This window comes from Acanthaster planci, linkage group LG17 (assembly GCF_054643075.1).
Source record: "Acanthaster planci isolate LZ-2023a linkage group LG17, COTS_SCS, whole genome shotgun sequence".
In the NCBI taxonomy this organism is placed as follows: Eukaryota; Metazoa; Echinodermata; class Asteroidea; order Valvatida; family Acanthasteridae; genus Acanthaster; species Acanthaster planci.
Genome location: NC_141793.1, coordinates 807,390 through 824,518, shown reverse-complemented (window position 1 = coordinate 824,518; position 17,129 = coordinate 807,390). Strand labels below are relative to the sequence as shown.

The 17,129-nt window shown below is 41.9% G+C and overlaps 2 protein-coding genes across 5 annotated transcripts; both read right to left on the bottom strand.

Annotated features, from left to right (window-relative positions):
- Positions 1 to 127: 127 nt before the first annotated feature.
- On the bottom strand, positions 128 to 7,239 carry LOC110976469 (all-trans-retinol 13,14-reductase-like). 2 transcript variants are annotated; one of them, XM_022229746.2, is made up of 11 exons: positions 7,040 to 7,239; positions 6,042 to 6,292; positions 5,606 to 5,788; positions 5,117 to 5,361; positions 4,482 to 4,683; positions 4,037 to 4,234; positions 3,695 to 3,817; positions 3,030 to 3,281; positions 2,362 to 2,528; positions 1,512 to 1,671; positions 128 to 1,167 (listed from the first exon to the last, which is right to left on the bottom strand). In XM_022229746.2, exons 2-11 carry the CDS (start codon positions 6,256 to 6,258, stop codon positions 1,037 to 1,039), a joined length of 1,878 nt encoding a protein of 625 aa, XP_022085438.1. In that variant the 5' UTR covers positions 6,259 to 6,292; positions 7,040 to 7,239; the 3' UTR covers positions 128 to 1,036. The 2 variants fall into 2 exon arrangements, with proteins under 2 accessions (XP_022085438.1, XP_087003874.1); XM_087147748.1 differs by lacking the exon at positions 7,040 to 7,239 and adding an exon at positions 6,790 to 6,948.
- Positions 7,240 to 7,661: 422 nt separating this feature from the next.
- On the bottom strand, positions 7,662 to 17,012 carry LOC110976917 (short transient receptor potential channel 5-like). Of its 3 annotated transcripts, none has more exons than XM_022230649.2 (16): positions 16,698 to 17,012; positions 16,147 to 16,318; positions 15,630 to 15,754; positions 15,071 to 15,178; positions 13,942 to 14,157; positions 13,453 to 13,647; positions 13,067 to 13,257; positions 12,479 to 12,672; positions 12,136 to 12,275; positions 11,864 to 11,943; positions 11,323 to 11,691; positions 10,457 to 10,652; positions 10,156 to 10,326; positions 9,875 to 9,916; positions 9,523 to 9,647; positions 7,662 to 8,854 (listed from the first exon to the last, which is right to left on the bottom strand). In XM_022230649.2, exons 2-16 carry the CDS (start codon positions 16,301 to 16,303, stop codon positions 8,701 to 8,703), a joined length of 2,463 nt encoding a protein of 820 aa, XP_022086341.2. In that variant the 5' UTR covers positions 16,304 to 16,318; positions 16,698 to 17,012; the 3' UTR covers positions 7,662 to 8,700. The 3 variants fall into 3 exon arrangements, with proteins under 3 accessions (XP_022086341.2, XP_022086348.2, XP_022086326.2); XM_022230656.2 differs by having other exon boundaries at positions 16,147 to 16,386; positions 16,787 to 17,012; XM_022230634.2 differs by having other exon boundaries at positions 16,787 to 17,012.
- Between the last annotated feature and the right edge of the window lie 117 nt (positions 17,013 to 17,129).

Below are 17,129 nucleotides of genomic sequence, written 5' to 3'. Positions count from 1 at the left end.
CTACACCTGGTATATGTAGGCCAGAACGCATTCACGAGGAGAGTAAAATACGGAGCCACAGAACGGCCGTTATTCACACATTATCTGCCCATCCACTTTCAAAAAAAAAAGGAAAATAAAACGCAAACACAAGGAAAATCACCTTTTAATTTTCTGGATACATGACTCAATATCTTATTATAAATTAGACACACCATCGCTAATAAAATCTTCCGTCGTAAACTTGCAAAACAAACCTATATTTTACAGGTACAATAAAGAAATCGCTCTCAATAGAACACCCGTCAACAAACACACATAGCATAAAGCATAGAAATATGCGATCATTTGAGCTTTAACAGAAAATCTCTTACAATACATGCGTCTTGCTGCTTTTTGTCCCAGCAATCATGAACTGGATTTGGCCAACCCAAACCTTCAGATCACTGTAATCTGCCCCTCCAAATATTGTGGAAAAATTACACCCGTTGAAAAAAGTAGTCACAAAAAAGGTTGCCACAGTAACTGACTTCAAACTAAAGTAAAAGAAATCTAGAGGTTCTAGAAATCTATTCATCATAAATGTTTAAAATCCTGGTAACGTGAAAAAGGAAAGAAAACTGCTGTAGTCAGGGTGAATGATCTTCAAATATTTAAGGAACAATTTGATGTTATTACATGTTTTATACTGCCACTTCATTCCTCGCTTAGTAATTTTCTATATTCCCAATCGTAATTATAAAATATAATTTTACATGAAAATAAAAACACTCCAAAACTGATGAGCGTGCCATGAAGACCTCAGCTTTGTCTCTGATATCAGTGTTGCATCTAATCGATTTCTTGATGTTTGTTTCTCTGTTAACTAGTTTTATTCTGTCCAGTGGACACATCACAACTTTCCAGGGGCTGTGATGACACCCATGGCACAGTGGAAGCCAAAGTTTGGACAATGGCTCAAGACTCTAATTGATATCTACAAAGTATTTGTTTCAAATCTTTATCTGCCTTATTTCATTCCTTCATCAAAACGGGAACAATATGACACTTTCTCTTTTTATTTCTGCTGAATGATCCTCTTTCTCAGGGCAACGACATCGGCCATCAGGTTGCGACTCAGAATCTTACTGCAACTAATCAGTCCAGAGAAGGCTGCACCTACAAAGCCACAGGTCATCACGTCTTGGCCTGGACACAAAAGATGAAAACCCAAACAAGTTATCAAAGTGATGAACATGGGGTCCATTGTGCTACTGTAAATTTGACACAGAGAAAAAAAGAACTAGTGGTATGTTTAAACCAGCCCAAAATGGTCCTTTTGAGCAATTAATAACCCGAGCGCAGCAAGCACTAAGGTTCCAACACACCCTCTAGAGAAACAAGGCAAAAGTACATGATGACACCAGATACCAAACAAATAATCTAGCAAGTTGTATGTAATAATGGCCATGAGCAAAATAATAATTTCTAAACAAAGAAACAGTTCTGATTTCTGAGCTTCAGGAGCCTCTGGGCTTCCTGTTTTGTCTCACCGGTCAGATAGAGATTAGGAATGTCAGTCTCTGGACGCAATGTGTGCCAAGTCTGGGTGCTGAAGCGTTCCTTGTTGTGGTCCAAGCCGTAAATTTCTCCCTTCATGGCTTCGATGTAGTATTTGTTGGTGACTGGACTACCGACACTGAAGTAATCAACCTGTTTGGTGGGAAACATTTTTACTTCAGCCAATCAAGATTTTTCCTTGTGATATAAACCCAATATTGCATTGCATCCTCTGTGCTGCACATATGGTTGAAACCTTGAACTTCCTGCTGACAGTACTTTGTGAGTACTGGGCAGTATTGGAATACTTTGGGCAGAGATTGGAACAACCAAACTTCAGCTCACAAAGCAGCCTTCTGACAGTCTGTGCTATGCAAACCGATCAGCCAGGGGGGTCTTTGAGATGCTTTAGTATAGAATAGAGGGCTTGCATGGCTGCCATCTTACAGGCCAGTGCTTTGTTCCACAGGGTAGGCACAAGGGAAGTTTCCATATGGATCAAAAGGAACTGCCCTGCAAGATGGCTACCACAAAAAGCTTCTATAAAGCTCTTTACAGACCTTACTGATAATGCTCAATGGAGAGTGCAATGGGTGCACTGAACAGCACTAGTAAATTATTTCACAACTGACCATATTTTGTCAGGTAAATCACTCCAGGTTGAAAGAATTCAGTTATCTGACCCATAACAGGACTCTGATTAGGGTTAGTAAACTGTTGAGTAGACATGTAAGACAGCACTTGAGTGTGACACTAATTGTAGTGTCCTTGAAATTGTCACTGTCATAGTTGTCATCACTGTCATTATTGTCACACCGTAGACGAGTCAGATGTCAGACTGACCTTGTCTCTCAGCTGTGGATAGAGATTGAGGCATTGTTCCCACATCTTTTCGCCGATGGCGTCTTTGATCCTATCGTATTCCTCACCACGCTTGCCCGTTCTGCCATTTTCCCACTTGGAGAACCATTCCCAGTTGGCCAGGGTCACCATGGTACATGTGGACTTGCCTGGATGGGAATAAAGCCCCCACCAAAAAGGGAAACATTTGTGAAAAGGTGTACAACATTTGGCTGCTTGGAAAACCATATTTCATATGAAACATATTTCATCGGAAGTCACTACAAACCAGGTCTGCAGGAAATCCATTTCTGTTTGACAAAAATAAAATGAACAGAAACAGGATTTGAACCAGGGACGTCTCGAATAACATACAGAGGCAACATCAACTCAGCCATTCATTCTGTAAGTGTCCTCAGTAAATGTCTTTGTTCAGGGATATCTCTTAGAAGCTAGTTAAATAGGAATCAGAATTGCCATAGCAACACCAGAGGTTACAGTTGAGAGTCCAGTCAAAGAAAATTTCTGTCAACCATAACTGATCAAAAGAAAACCATGTTATAAATACTCCCATTTGTCTGACACATTCTCACTTTATTTGACATCAGAACATTGACGAACCTGATCAAGTTTGTAAAGCGAAAATGCACACATCACAAATTTTGACAGACCTGGGTAACGCTCAGGCCAGCTTGGGTCCTTAGCTGATGGAAATGTGATGAAGAGTAGTGGGATATCGTCCTTGCCTGACTCCTCAGCACTTCGGTTCATGTACTCCTCCATATTCTTGTCATGATCACTGCCTGTGAAGGCCCAGACTTGACCCGCTGGTAGTCCAAGCTCTTCCTTGGTTCCCTTCAGGCCCACAAAGACCGACATGGCACCCACGCCATGCTGGACACCAGTGTGACGCTTCTCAATGGCTGCAAGAAAGGTAACAATTGTTCAGATGAAATTATCAGCTGTTCCATCCCGTCCCTGAACTGTGTCCCATTGATGATTCAATTAAGATTTACTCCCCTGAGCAATCCTCCAAAATTCTTTACACTGCAGGAAAATGACACCACATTTCTTGTACTTAAACAATATCACAGGGCAAAGGCCCATGAAAAACAGAGTAAGGTCTCTACCTTCCTTAATCCTACGACATCTAATAAATCCTCAAGAACATCCAATGGATTTAAAAGATCTGGGAAAAAATAAGGTTCACATTGAAAGCAAAGCTTCACAGAAAACAAAAATTGATAACATTAAGACTCCATGCCTAATCTCACACAATCTGCGTATTTACCACAAGATATGTTTACTTTATTGTGCATGGGATTCAAGTACCCACGTTTTTGAACAACAGGATTCGTAGGGGGTAGCAGCCTCTGGAAGGTATTGTAAACCCCAGCAGCTGATATAATCATCGGAGCATGGATGTCAATGTCACCAGAGGTCTTCTTGACTCTTACACCTGGTGACAAAAAATAACAACACTCTATCAATTTTCGAATTTTTTGGCTTTCCAAAAAAAAACAAGTTCAGCCCCCTGAAAATTGGCTTTAGATCTGCCCTTTAACACAAAACACAATGCTAGATTCAGGTTGCTTGATGAAACATTGAACTGTAATGGGTATGCATCTCATCCACCACCCCAAAAGAAGGAACTATTCCCTGGACACTTGCAACTCACCGCAGGCTTTGCCCTTGCTATCCAGCAAGATCTGTGTCACTGGTGCACGGACCAGTACCTTGCCTCCAGAGCGTTCGATGGTTGGAATGATATGATAGGCGATTTCACTGGCGCCCCCTACGGGGAAAAAGGTGCCTTTCATGAAGTGGTTAACCAGCAAACAGTGCATAACAAAACTGCTCTTGGATGGCGGCGTACCTGCGGTAGAGTAAAGATAAAGTCCTTTCAGATAATCAGTTTCAAGACCATTTCATCAATACGACCAGGAGCTCGCAAATCAAGGGTAAAAGCATTTGACCTCATTGTGAAGATTATGAAGATCACAAAAGCATGGATTGATTTTGCTTGAGTCATGTTGACACAACTCTTTGATGAATCAGAATTTTACAATTCGGAACAGAATTAGATGTATTTGACAAGTGACTGACTTTTTGCCAAATCTCACCATAGTCTCCAAAATTATATGACAGAACTGCCTTGAGGTCTTCGTTGTCAGTAAGATCATCCAGGACCTCTTTCAAAGAACGATGAGCATAGGAGTAGAACGAAGAAATGAAGTTGATGATGCCGTATTGAATCAGGAAGTTACAAACATTCCTAGGGATCAGCTTCATAGCACCTGCTATCAAAGACTGACGCTTCACGGTCTGAAATTAGTAAAAAAAAAAGGATTTTGATAATAAACGACTCTTTTGTTGTTATAAGCTTTGAGGCAAACTACACAATGACCTTTCCAGTAACATGGCAGAAATCAATTACATATGCTCTAAGTTATTTATCATTTACATTTAATAAAGTCTTTGCATATTTTCTTACAATGCAACAATGTGTTCCAGTGAAAGACAACATTACAATAACCAAGGTAAACAAGAAATTCCTGCAAGATGTAAAAAAAAGACATAGTTCATCAAAGATTGGCCTACCATTTATTGTATACAGCCACTTTGTAATTATGACAAATGAAACTGCATAAGAAATATAAAAAAATTAAACCACAAGAACATATTGCTAAGTTTGACCCCCCAAAATGACTGGATGTAGCTCCGTTTGATACAGTGTTTGGGAATTTCTTTGGCCTACTCGCAATAACTTCATGAATTTGTTGATAGCCTTCTCCTCTCCTGGGAAACTCTCCAGCAGGGCCCGGCGGTACTGGTCCTTGGGTCCCGCCTTGATTGGATATTGCCTTTGCTTGCCCTCCTGACCTATGACCACAGTGTCAAAGGTCTCATCCAGGGGGTACCACTGTAGCTGACCGTCAGTGAGCTGGTCAATGAAGACTTTGGAGATGGTGTTGTTGGTCATCTCACCAATGTAGTGAATACCTCAATATGAAATTAAAATAAACTCATGTTCAAACTTCAAACTTCAGGTGGTAGGGTAGAGAGATGCTCGTAGGAACTAGGCCATATTGTATCAGGTGAATACAAGCATCATCGGGCATCCACATTAGTACTGCCTGGTTCATCAGATTAGATTTAATATCAAATTTCCAATCGCAGCATTAAAAATTTGCCAAGGTTAAAAAGCTGTTGATTCATCTGATGGGTCTGTTCGTGGCTATCTTACCGACATCAAACTCATAGCCCTTCTCTCTGAAGATGTGACAGCAACCTCCAGCCTGGTCATGTTGCTCTAGGACAAGGACCTTCTTTCCGATGCGGGACAGGACAGAGGCTGTGGTCAGTCCACCCATCCCGCTGCCAATCACAATAGCATCCAGACCCTCCGGAATCTTCTGAGCAGTGAATCCTAGGATATGTGATGGTTTTTTTGTTTTCTTCAAACTTACATACAGGTATAAGGGGAAAAATCTGTGGACTAGGAAGTTTGTCAAAATGATTTCAAGAACGATAGTGGGGCCCTTTTTTAAAAACACTGAGCAAACCAGCTCATTTCAAGACAACTCTCAACAAAAAAAGGAAATGTATCAAAGAACTCCACAGCAGAGAGTACATGTATTTTGCTGCCTGTTTTTTTCTGTATGTGTATTCTCACAACTCACCCTGCTTGAGTACTTTATCTTTAACTGCATGGTCAGTCTCTAACGGCTGTGGAGGTCGTCTGGTGTCCTTGGCAAATGGGTTGGGAGAATTTGAGGTGATCATCAATTTGTTGAGGATCTTGTTGAGTAGGTAGATGAAAGTTAAAGTGAGACAGACCAGGCCAACCAAGGTGGAGTTGGCTGATATAAAACTGATTACACTCTCCAGAAGAACCATGATGGAAGCTCAATGGACGCAGGTCTGTAAAAAGCTTCAAATAAAAATGACAAAGAAGAAGTACTAAATTCACACAATAATGTTATCTGTACTTCTCGGTACATTTGGAATTAAACATTGCATTTAAAAGCCTGGAAATGTGAGATCCAAAGGCAGATGTAGTGACACAATTAATGAGGTCAAAAAATTCCATTGTCTCTGCAACATCGGCACTGACATAATTAATATTTCATTCCTCAAATATAAACAAAATGTCTTTACTGTCACAATGTTTCATCCAGGCCTAACAAGGACATCTACTCAGCAAAGTTCACCTCTTGAGGGCAATGTTTTTTAACAGACTGATGGAAACTTTGACATTGGACAATATTCCCGGAGAAACAAGGACTCAAGCAATACCGAACTATGCCTCTTTCATAACCAAACAATTCAACGCTATTCATGATCTGCTGATTGTACTTTTTACAGCCCTTACACCAACTAAAAACAAGAAGAAGCAAGTCCTAAAAGCAACATGTACACGTAACTAACCTGCAGTCAGTAGACAACGATGGTGGTCTTAAATGAATAATGATAACAGGTGTGTGCGCACCTAAACCTAAAGCTTGTCTGTTGGTGTTAGGTCCTGAATTTGCCCACCATGATAGGCTCAGGCTACCCTGACGATTGGCAACTCTACCTGCTGTTTTGTACACCCTTCAATGCGTGTTAACCTTCTTCTTATATAAATCACGAGCTCAGTTAGTTCAACATAAGCCTAAGGGGACATCTGTCCTCTTACCTTTCACCAAAATCAAAAATGAAGCTAACGTCTACTTCAGATAACAAATTACAGTGCAACTGATTGATAAAGATCGTTGACTGGCTGATCATAGAGTCAGGCCACAGGCCTAGTCAGACCACTGGGCCGGCCACACGGCCAACGCATGGTCACTGTATCGCGTGCGGTACGGGTCACGCGGCGAAGGATAATTAATTGCTGAGAACTGCGCATGTACATGTACATGTACAGTACAGCACGCTAGCAGTAGACGATGCACAGCGAATTCCGAGGCCGTTTTCCAATACTCAATTCGGCTCCGTTCAGGCATGGGGTAGAATCACATGTGATTCTACCTCCGTGGTTCAGGCTTCAACTATTTTTTTACTAGCTGACTTTGAAGCTGTAATCAGTCCAATAGCGCCAGTGCCAAAAATTACAGTAATCCAATATAATTTAAACGCTTCAGGCACACAATTGGGGATTGGTTTTGGGAATGAAGCCTGAGACGGAGACGAAGTTGAGTATTGGAAAACGGCCCAAGTTATAAAAATAGCGATCCAAACTTAGCACCGTTTTCTAAAAGATGAAGATTTTTTTCTTTTACAAAAGACGGTACCAATGAAACACAAATAACACAACATTTTGATGGACATTTTAAAGTTGAATTTTACTGGCAATGATAAAAAAGAGAATTTACAATGACCCTTTCTGAAGCTTAGCTAGAAAAATTTAACATCGTCATCTTCAACTTCAGATTTTTATTCCCAAATCCCTTTTCATGGAAATAAATAACACCATAAGATCAAACAATAACAGATGTCTTTCGTACACGTTTCATTCGAATGCATATTTACGAAGGAAACAAAACATGCACTGCCCTTTTCAGTTAAAATTGTGTCTTGTCACGCCCTCATGAGGAGCACATTATCTTCCAAGCCAATTTGATCGGTTTAGTTGCCGACTGAACAAGTAGGGCCTACTAATTGTTTACTGTGCGCACAGCTCTTCGACGGTCATAAATGCACATTATATTCACAACCATCGCAAGAATAATAAACATACTTGCTGGCGATAGTATAATGGGTTATTTAACTAGTTGTTAAACATTAACACGTTAATTTAACCAAAAATGTCTTACCATCGGATATACCAGTACTCCTAAAACTAACTGAAAAGAACGTTAAGTTTTGCAGTCGAACACCACCATGTATATGTGTATATAATTACATTTTTATAAAAAGCTTGCCATTAACTTTCAAAATCAGACATAAAATTTAAAATTAGGGAGAATGAAATACTAATTTCTCGAAAAAATGTGTCGAAAAAGATTCAAGTTCGGATGAAATTGTAAAGCAGTTTCCAAGTCTTAACGTAAGATTAAGCTCCATTAAATTGTAGTCAGTATTTTACATCATATTCACAATTTGAATGTAACAATAATTAATAAATATTCAGCAGTCTTGTCGATTTTTTAAATTTAAGTCTCTGTTTCAATTCTCCTTCGTTTTCAACAGTTGAAAGGTGAGCGTCATGACGAAAGCGCCCTCAAGCAACCTCAAGTGTGAAACAGCGCCTTCGTTTGTCCCTGCACGAACTAGACAAGATGTCTATATTGTCAGTGAGTCCAACCGTTGAATGCATCGCAGTGTGTGCAGCGGAGCCGTGCAGAGAGGAAGCCTCTACAAGTAAGTTTCTAGTTCCTCGAAGGACACGCTCTTCCGAATGTTATCACCGGATATCTGCCTGTAGAACCGTTTCAAGTAAGGATCGGCCGACATACCAGCGCTGATCGTGTTCTGCAGCCGACGCTTCTTGTAGACAGACGTACGGGAGCTAGATTGAAATATGCATTGCCAAGATAAAACGACAAAACTTATACTAATATTGTATTTTTCAATGAAGTTTAAAAACGGACAATTAACATATTTCCAAAGACACAGAGCAGTGAGATATCTTTCCGTGAACAGTTTCTGCCTATGAGGCATTTCGGTATTCCAACAACGCATGCCTAAACTGAACAGCGTTCAATTTGGGAACAGGAGCACGCGTGCGCGACGATCTGACGAAACTGCGCGGCCGTACGCTAACTCATGCGTGCACTTTGCTCCCAACTGACCTTGCCTTGTTGAAATACCGAACTGGCTCATATAGATCGCATTTCCCCAAATCCCTCGCGATTCTTCATCTTGATATTAGGTCTAGTCCGATTGGAAATGGCTTCCCGCATTTTTGCCATTTTGGCTACACAGTCAGGCTGCCTAACAAGTCAATCTATAGTCCTGTTATCAAGATGGCAAAACGAAGAGGTTGGTATAAAGTGAGTTACGTCACTGCAAACAATTTATACTAAATCCAGTAAAGGTTGAAAGCCTTTGATTATTCTGACATTGATATGGTGAGGCAACAAGGGCCGTAAGTGCAAGAGCCGCAACGATAGTCGCAGCTACATCACACCTTCACCCAATACAGCACCTACAGATGGGAATATTACAGCATCCTACCTAACCATCTCTACAGCATCTTTAAGGAGAAGCAGCTCCGCGTGCACTTTGTCCTTACGCTTGACACGAACTCGCATCATCTTCTCCTGCCACAGATATCGCTGTACCAGTTTCCTCACAATGTTCTGCGGTAGAAAAACGAATAATATTCAAGTAAGTTGTAACGTGGTCACGAAAGTCAATCTCACAGTTTAGGCCGGGTACAGACAGCTATACAGGTTTCTTTTCCGTCTGGATTTGTGTATAGTCGCTAGTTATGCGGAAGCTTCGTCATGGTTACAGTTATCCGAACCGATAGCACTCTGTAAAGCTGCCACCTCCTAGGGCTCAAAGTTCTGCCCTGATTTCATACCTGATAGCCATCATGCTGAAAGTTCCTCAAAGCTTCTTTCCTCTGTTAGCAAGAGATACAAAGAGAAAAGAAAGGAAAATTACAGGACAGTGATTATCATGTAATGTGGTTTCATGTTTCTTCTACTGTTTGAATGAATGATATAAGATTAGTTACAAGTAGGCTATGCCTAACAAAAAGAACAATTTGTTTATGTAAACCTGGCGCTGCAAGTGCTTGAAATTGAGTTGAGCCTACCACTTTCTGTCAGAGGAGTCGGCACTAATCTATCCCAACCTAACCTGATGTTTTGGACGTGAGCCCCTGTTGAAATGCGCCAAGCGTTGGATCAGTCTGAGAACGCTTCTAATAGACGGGATGATGTTGAGAGGTGGTGGTATAGTGGCGCTCTCTGAGAGATACTCCGTCATCAACCGTGTCCGGGCAACCTTCCATTCCACGTCGGAATTTTCCTTCACAGAACACACAACGAAGTTGTTTTCTCATTGTGTGTTTACCCAGTCACAAAGTCATTGATCAGAAAACCAGGCCAGCATACGCGAACACATTAAGGTAAAATAATGCCGGTGATTGCGTACCCACCTCAACACGGGTGTATGTGTTGCTCATCATAGCGATAAGGGCGTTCAAAAGTACGACCACGCCCACCAAAGAGTAAGCAGCGTACAGGATGGTACCTACGACCTGAGAAAATCCTAAGTCGGCGTTCATTTTTAGGTTGTCGAGATTCATCAAGTCAAAAAGAGACCAGAATAAAGTCTCAATCGAGTTCCACAAGCTGGAAAAAATATCATGAGGATGTCCGTTATTCACTCAGTAAACATATTTTAACCCTAAAAGAGCCGGGCGTGGACTCGTCGACATTATTCTGACATCACCACAGGAGTGGAACCTTTTGGAGTTTTTAGAGTTTCTCTTTGCAATCATTTTGACACTAGTTTTGCGAGCATCGAACATGCTATTCTTGCGCAGCGCGCATTTTTCCGAGACTGGTCAGCCCAAAATGTACACCGATTCTTTTTCCACTGCGGTGCTCGATGCACTCGGGCTAGCATACATGTAGCCTAGAACTTCAAATCGGACCGTAACAACAAAAGCATTGTGTGTGATTGAATTCAAACTTCACATTTTGTAATGATAAGGAGTGTCTTTAGGCCTACATGCCAAGTTTTAAAGACTCGAGCAAAGCACAACCGAGTTCTTGGCGATGGGCCAAAATAACCCGGCTCTTTTAGCGTAAAAAACAGAATAAGAAGGTCAAAATAACGTCATAGACTTATACAATACATTTATAATACCAAAGCCGTATCCAGCAATAATGAACCTTATAGCCGCATCCAAAACGGATGTCCAGACCAACACGACTATGTCTATGTCAGCATTATGCTCACGTATTGGCATCTGCCAAAGACCTGTCGGTGTATCCAAAAGATCTGGACGCAGCCTACCTTCCGAAGGCATGATCCTCACACTCTCCCTCGCACGTTTCTTGCCTGACCATCTCGTAAGTTCGGAAGATCTGGGTCATTCCCAGCGAGAAGGCCAGCCCCACGATGCTGAAAAGCAGCAAGAACCTGCCGATGTCTCGGGCCATGCCGCCCATGGAAATGTGGAGTGGTCCGACGAAGCTCATGGCTACCATAGCGTTAAGCAGACCCAGCTGGGTTAACACGTTAGCGATGGCAAAGGCAGCTTCTGCGATGAACAGCGGGTCGTGTGGGGACAATATCACCTTAGGAGGTCCGGATCCGGAGGGACTTCCGCCTGTCGTGGAGTTGTTGATACATCTTGCTGGTACACTATCCCCTGGAAACAGCCTGAAGTGGAATGTAAGTTGAATTTTAGACTTTTTAAATGTTTTTAAGCAATTTCATATTTCAGCACGGGGAACTCGGAGTCGGTCTACCATTATGCATTCAATGAAATGTTTGATTAATAGATAGGTCCATATTTATCCAGGATTTAGAAAACTGTATATGTCCAACTCACTGGTTCAGAGTTTCACAGCGTTGAATTCTACGTTGTTCTTGGCCTCCGCCTGACTCTAACACGAGGAAAGTGTAGTCCACCTGTGATGAAAACAGCAATAAATACTGGATCAAAAGATGTCAAACAATGAAAAAAGGTTCTCCAATGGATTAATGTTCGATAGCCTCTCTTAACTTTACTTTTCCTTTACACCAAAACTATTATCGGATTTGTCGACACTGCTGTCGACACTGATACCAACGCTGATGAGCTCATGTTTATAAATTGCTGACCTTTATGTACGACACAACGCTGAGGGCAATGTAAATCCAGTAGAACATCAGCTGCACGGTATGAACTATGTTCCAGCCGTTTTTGACATAAAGGCGAATTCCACGCCGCCATACTCCTTTCATCTCTCTCCACGTCATCCCTAGCAACGGAAACAGAGACAGCAGACAGAGAGTGAGACACGTGTAAACAATAATCCGAGTGCAAACACAGATCAGACAGACGAAAGACGAAGATACCAGGTTGAACAAAACCTTATAAACATGTGGGGTGCTGGCCTCTTTCGCCGGCTGCATTAACTTGAATAATGACTGTGTGTAGGCCAATACAGATTTATCATCTTACCGATAATCCAAAAGAAGATAATCCAAGGCACAGCCTGGTTCAACTGCCATTCGTCATGTACACGGTACGACATTACTGTCGATCCGTCTACCGAGCTCTTGATGACTTCCAGATGGTGTCCGGTCACCGATGTAAAAAGGAGCAGTACCAGGAAGGTGAGACGGGATCCGGCGTGCAGCAAGAATCGAACGTAACTATACAAGTATGGATAACAAAATGTGGCGGATTTTTCCTATTTCAAAGTCTTTTAGCTATGAGAACCTAACTGTGACATATTTTGCACGCAGCCAGAAACGTTGAAGACTGATAGGCCAAACTCTCGTGCACGAGCCTCAGCACGAGACAGAGTTTGAATCAACTGTCTTCGGCCAGGCTGAATGTAAGGTGCATTGTATCGACACATATTAGCCGCTAATAGTAACTTCCATACGTGCACGTGTTAATGCTAGCCACAACAAACGCCTCCCATGTGCAGTAAGTCGTTTCAAACATCCCACGAATTGATCTACCATGTAGACTTATAGATTAACTTTCGTTTTGATAAGTTACAGTTAACGAGGAACACGTTGAGGTGTTCCATTCACTCACGGCGTGCGGATGAAATTCGACATTTTGCCCCAAGGAGTGAAGATGTAGAAGAGACAGAGGAAAGGCCACGCGACCATGATGAGGCTGGACATGCTGGCCATTCTAACGGAGGTCATTTTCCGCCATGTTTCATCCGAGCCGCTGTACCAACGGGACAACATGTAGTCCTGGCATGTTGAGTGAGCGACAAACTGCGTTATAACCAGAGAAAGATTTAACTGCAGGGTATATTCTGTCGGCTGGATCTACAGTTTTCAAACAAACCTCATTACTTAGGCATCTGTAACGAAGGAATGACTGACCATTATCAGTTCAAGACCAGATGGCCATAACTTTTTTTTTGGGGGGGGGGTAATCACATCAGTAATAAACAAACAGTAGCATACCCGTTTGAAATCGAACTTGATAGCTTCTTGTAGTCTGACGGGCAGTGCATGGCGCGTGGCGAAGATTTCCGTGTTTGGATCGGCCACAAATCGCTGCGCTCCTAATACGGCCTCAATCTCGTCGAGATTACGAGCGAAGCCCAGGAGACGTGTCACAAACTGCTCCAGGTTGGCTGACAACTCTTCGTACTCTTCCTGTGTGGTAAAGACATGTTGACAATGATACGCAAAAAGGAAGACAAGATAAAATAAGAGATCTCAGGAACAACCGCATCTAGCAAATTGATTTTTCGTGCTCAATATCAATTACGAACCCGTTCATGCAAAATAATAAAGTTCGCATTAATGCAAGGTCCTATTTACTTCAGTGGTTGTTGTGATGCTTCCGACCAGCAAAAATGAATGGAGGTACTACTTAAACGTACTCGGTATGAAATACCGGTACCCAACAACACCTTCTGGTGTGGCATTATAGCCATATGAATGTACCTTCAGCTGGGTCACAGTATTGGACAGGGTACGGAGCTGATTAGCGAGCCAGAAAGCTGCATCCATCGGGTCCTCACTAGCCAACAGCAGGTAGGCTTGGCTTGTGATTGCCTGGTACCAGCGTAGCTGAGCCAGGGCTCTTTCGAAGCTATCGCTTTTGATGCGGGCCAAGACAGCCTTTAGGCTCGGTATGCGAGCGCCGTAGTCCAACAGAATCTGTCCAAACAGCAATACAGAACAGTAAACTTGTGCAATGCTTTGTGTTGGGTTTACAAAATTATGTCATACCTACTGATTGGGCATCAACCAGGGTCGGAACCTAAGTGCCATATGACTACCGGGCAAGGGGGGGGGGCTGGTTAGCCTTTCCCCAAGGGGACAACCGACTGATTCAAACTAATAATTCCACCTTCATTCATTTGCTGGGAGGGTCTTTGATCCCTCTAACCTAACAAAGCGTAATTAAGATACGTAGAAATATGACAGGTCTGCGTAGCACCGTGATCAGAATATAGTCTGACAAAAATATTATATAATAAGTGCTTTTAATTTGTAATTACTGAGCTTTCCGTAAGGTTTTCCCAGTTAATGAAAGCTCGGCAACATCCTTCAGAGCAATGATCATATATAATATTTTTATCTATATTAAGATACGTAGCACAGGCGTTTGACAACATACACCAAGTTAATGACGAGTGGGCAAAGCAGGCCTATACAATAGTTCAATTGAAAACAACACCAAATCTTTTCAGCGTAGCATATGTGTCAAGAGATTCTCTCGGTTCAACAGCATTTTTTTTTGCAAAATACAAGGCACTAACGTTGTACATGAAGAAAGCAAATATTGCAGATGGTAATAACCAGTGATCACATACGTGTACATGTCACTGCAGGACCAGCAACTTTACAACGATCCTTGAAAAAGGTAATTAAATCGTGAGCAAATAGCTTCAGAATTTGCCCACGGGGTATACTGCATGAGTCAGCCTGATTCTCGGTTTTTAATCTCGGCTTTCTCTGAGAAACGAATTACTTTAAAGACTGACGTCATAAAAACAGTATTTTCTGTTTTCCCGGGAAATTACCAGGACTCTGTTAACCGATTTTTCATCCTGTTATAATGTCTTACCTTTACGATGGTGTAGTCGTTAAGGATAGCCGCCAGTTGCAGTGGATTCGAACCAGGCGGGAAATTCACACTGGATGGAAAACCATTCACGAAATCCTTCCCAATCTCCTGCCAAAGAGAGATGCAAAGATTCCAGTACTTAGTACATTTTCAGCAGTCAAGAGACACTGCTGTCAAAATGAGTCAGTCAAGACTCAGGCGTGCCAAGCAACCTGGTTGTGGCCAATAATGTTGGATGTCGCTTTTGGCCATTGGACGGTGTAACCCGTTTCACAGAAAGTGAAATTAGATTCTGAACCTGGTGTCTTTTCATGTAGCATCGTTTTAATTGCCTTAAAAGCAGTCGGGTTTGATTCTTTCATTACAGTCAAAGAGTTTTCTCGAGTTCCTTCATGCACTCCAGAGCCAGCACACAATGAATCTCTACACCAAGTGTATACACATGTAATAATCGACATTAATAAATCAAATATTGTGAATTAGGCCTGTGAAATCTTCTACAGTTAAAAAACCCTAGCGACGGTCGCTTCACTCTGAAGGTTCAAATGTCCATCTTTACCTTAACTTTCTCGGACTCCGAGTACCGACAGAGGGCTTTAACGGCCCCCGCGAATTGTACCTCCACAGCCATCAGTAAGGCGTCGCCGATATACACATCATGCTCCAATAGAATATGGATCACGTCTATGTCAACAGACAAGCACCAAAAAAAATACCAAAGTCAAAATATTACAGGCCTACTAACAAAAAGTCGTTGGGAGTGTCGGGAATTATTCGCCTTTAGCATACCCAGGCTGTACCTTGGTTTCAGATGACTGTCAAATTTATTTGAAATTTCTACTCATCACCCTGTTGATGTGTTCCACCCAGGACGAAAATGCCAACACGAGTCTTGCGTTCATGTCGCTCTAATTGAAGACGCAAACACCTTGGTCTACGATGACGATTATTCGGCGTACCCCCGGTATATATAAACGCGGCATAGTGTCCTTTGACGTGAATCGACTTTCACTAACAAATCACACTCTAATGCGGGTTGATTCCAAAAGCATCTCATTTCCTCCCACTAAACTCACCTAAATAACCCTCCTGTATAGCAATCATGAGAGGATTTCGACCTTCACTGTCCCTGCACTGGAGGTTGATCATGCCGCCATATGTGCTCAAAATCCGCTTAACCTCTTCCACCTGGTTCTGTTCCACTGCATCCAGAAACTTGGCCTCAAGAGACATTTTGAACACGGACCTCTGGAGGTAAGGCGTTTACGGAACAATATTTCGTAAGTGAACGTTTTATGTTGTTACAATGATGCTTGCTGTAGGGATAGATGAACAAGACAAAATCCTATGGGCAATATTCAATAATTTTCATTCCAAACTGGTCAATTAATATTTGTAGATTTCCGTAAAAAGAACAAACAACACGTGCCAGTGCTTAGAGAAAACGTAAAATAAAGAACATAGCTGGAATATTCCAGATGAACTTTGAAGTTTTTTAAGGACAAAGTGGTTAGGTAAACAGTTTGTGGTAGCGCCATGCTAGGATATACTCTATTCCAGTTCACAGAGAAAAACAACCGTCCATATTTAAACAGTATATACAAACATATATATATATATAACATACGTATATATGCAGTCAAGACACTGATTAACCAGGCTAGATGTATATGCAGGTTAATCCATAACACGAATAATACAACATCCTTGTCTTACTTCTGCAGGCTATGACCTCGTCGTCACAAATGTAGCACTGCTGAAATAATGAACTCCATGAATACCGTGGATATCATCGATGGAAGTCAGCGTGCTGACATCAACGACACGTTGGACAGGCCAAGTGCACGTAGAATATCCCCACTTTTAAGTCACATCTGCACTTCAACTATTTCTAAACGTGTACGTGTGTAGGTCTACTGAATTCGCGATAACGCGCGCCACTCCGCAGAAATACCTAAGTCGTCTGACCTACCAGCAGAAAAGCTCGGTGTCACGGAAATTTCCTCGTCACTGGTTTTTATGTAACAGTCATAAGAGCTTGGCGAATCATGCCAATTTC